We start from the raw sequence: 963 nt of genomic DNA, 5'->3' as shown, positions 1-963 counted from the left end.
TCTGCATCTGTCTGTGATAGGATGTGTCTAATTTTTGTAATATTACGTAAATGAAAGAAGGCAGTCCTAGTATGCAAGTAGTGTGGTTTAATAGACTTATCCAAGGCACTGACTTGATAAATGAAATGTCTCATGTCCTGTAGGTGCTGAAAGCTCTGTGGATGCAGGAGTTTAAACTTCAAGGACAGAGCTATACGTTTGACAGCAGGGGAGACATCAACCTGGGCTATGATGTTACAATGTGGAAGTCAGATGAAGGGAGAATCCATGTGCATGATGTTGTAGCTCAGTATCACCCACACAACAACACCTTCACCTACACCAACTACAGCACCACTCGACATTTGCAGGGCCTAAAGGTAGGCCCTCATTCTGCTACCCTGATGTCATTTTGTATAAATACAGAAACCAACACACATACTGCAGTGTCTGTTTACTGAAAACATTCAGACCGTTAAAGCTGACCTAAGCAAGCTAAAAATATGATTTCAGTTTAAATGTACTGTATCAGTTTAAATGTACTGTATCCTACACAATACGGTGTATTAAGGAGTTCGGTCTAGACCTGCTCGTATTTGAAAAGTTCCTGAGACTAACTTTTGTTAGAATTGTCCATACAAAATAAAAATTGATTAATTGAATGAATTATTTGTGTAGGATGAATAACTAATAACCACGTATGCGTTATTAAAAATTGATTGAATTGAATTGAATTTAAATAAATAAAAGAATGAATAGTCTTTAATCATTGTCTCTCCTCGTTTCCCTCAGCACATCATCTCAAAATGCTCCAATAGCTGTGTCCCTGGAGAGTTCAAGAAAACGGCTGAGGGTCAACACACCTGTTGTTATGAATGCATCAACTGCACTGAGAACTACTACTCTAATAATACAGGCAAGGCCCCCCATATACACATTCCATGCACAACAGTTAATGCCCATGCTTTGGTTAAAGGACCAGTG

The 963-nt window shown here is 38.6% G+C and overlaps 1 protein-coding gene across 1 annotated transcript in view; it reads left to right on the top strand.

The window, feature by feature from the left end:
• gprc6a (G protein-coupled receptor, class C, group 6, member A) overlaps positions 1-963 on the top strand; it is an 8,586-nt gene that overhangs the window by 5,933 nt on the left and 1,690 nt on the right. Inside the window, 2 exon segments of the mRNA XM_035672100.1 lie at positions 144-359; positions 772-895. Coding sequence (XP_035527993.1) covers positions 144-359; positions 772-895 — 340 coding nt within the window.

This window comes from Morone saxatilis, unplaced genomic scaffold (assembly GCF_004916995.1).
Source record: "Morone saxatilis isolate NCDOM2014 unplaced genomic scaffold, NCSU_SB_2.0 Contig24, whole genome shotgun sequence".
NCBI classification, from domain to species: domain Eukaryota; kingdom Metazoa; phylum Chordata; class Actinopteri; family Moronidae; genus Morone; species Morone saxatilis.
This window is presented reverse-complemented; position numbering and strand designations above follow the sequence as displayed.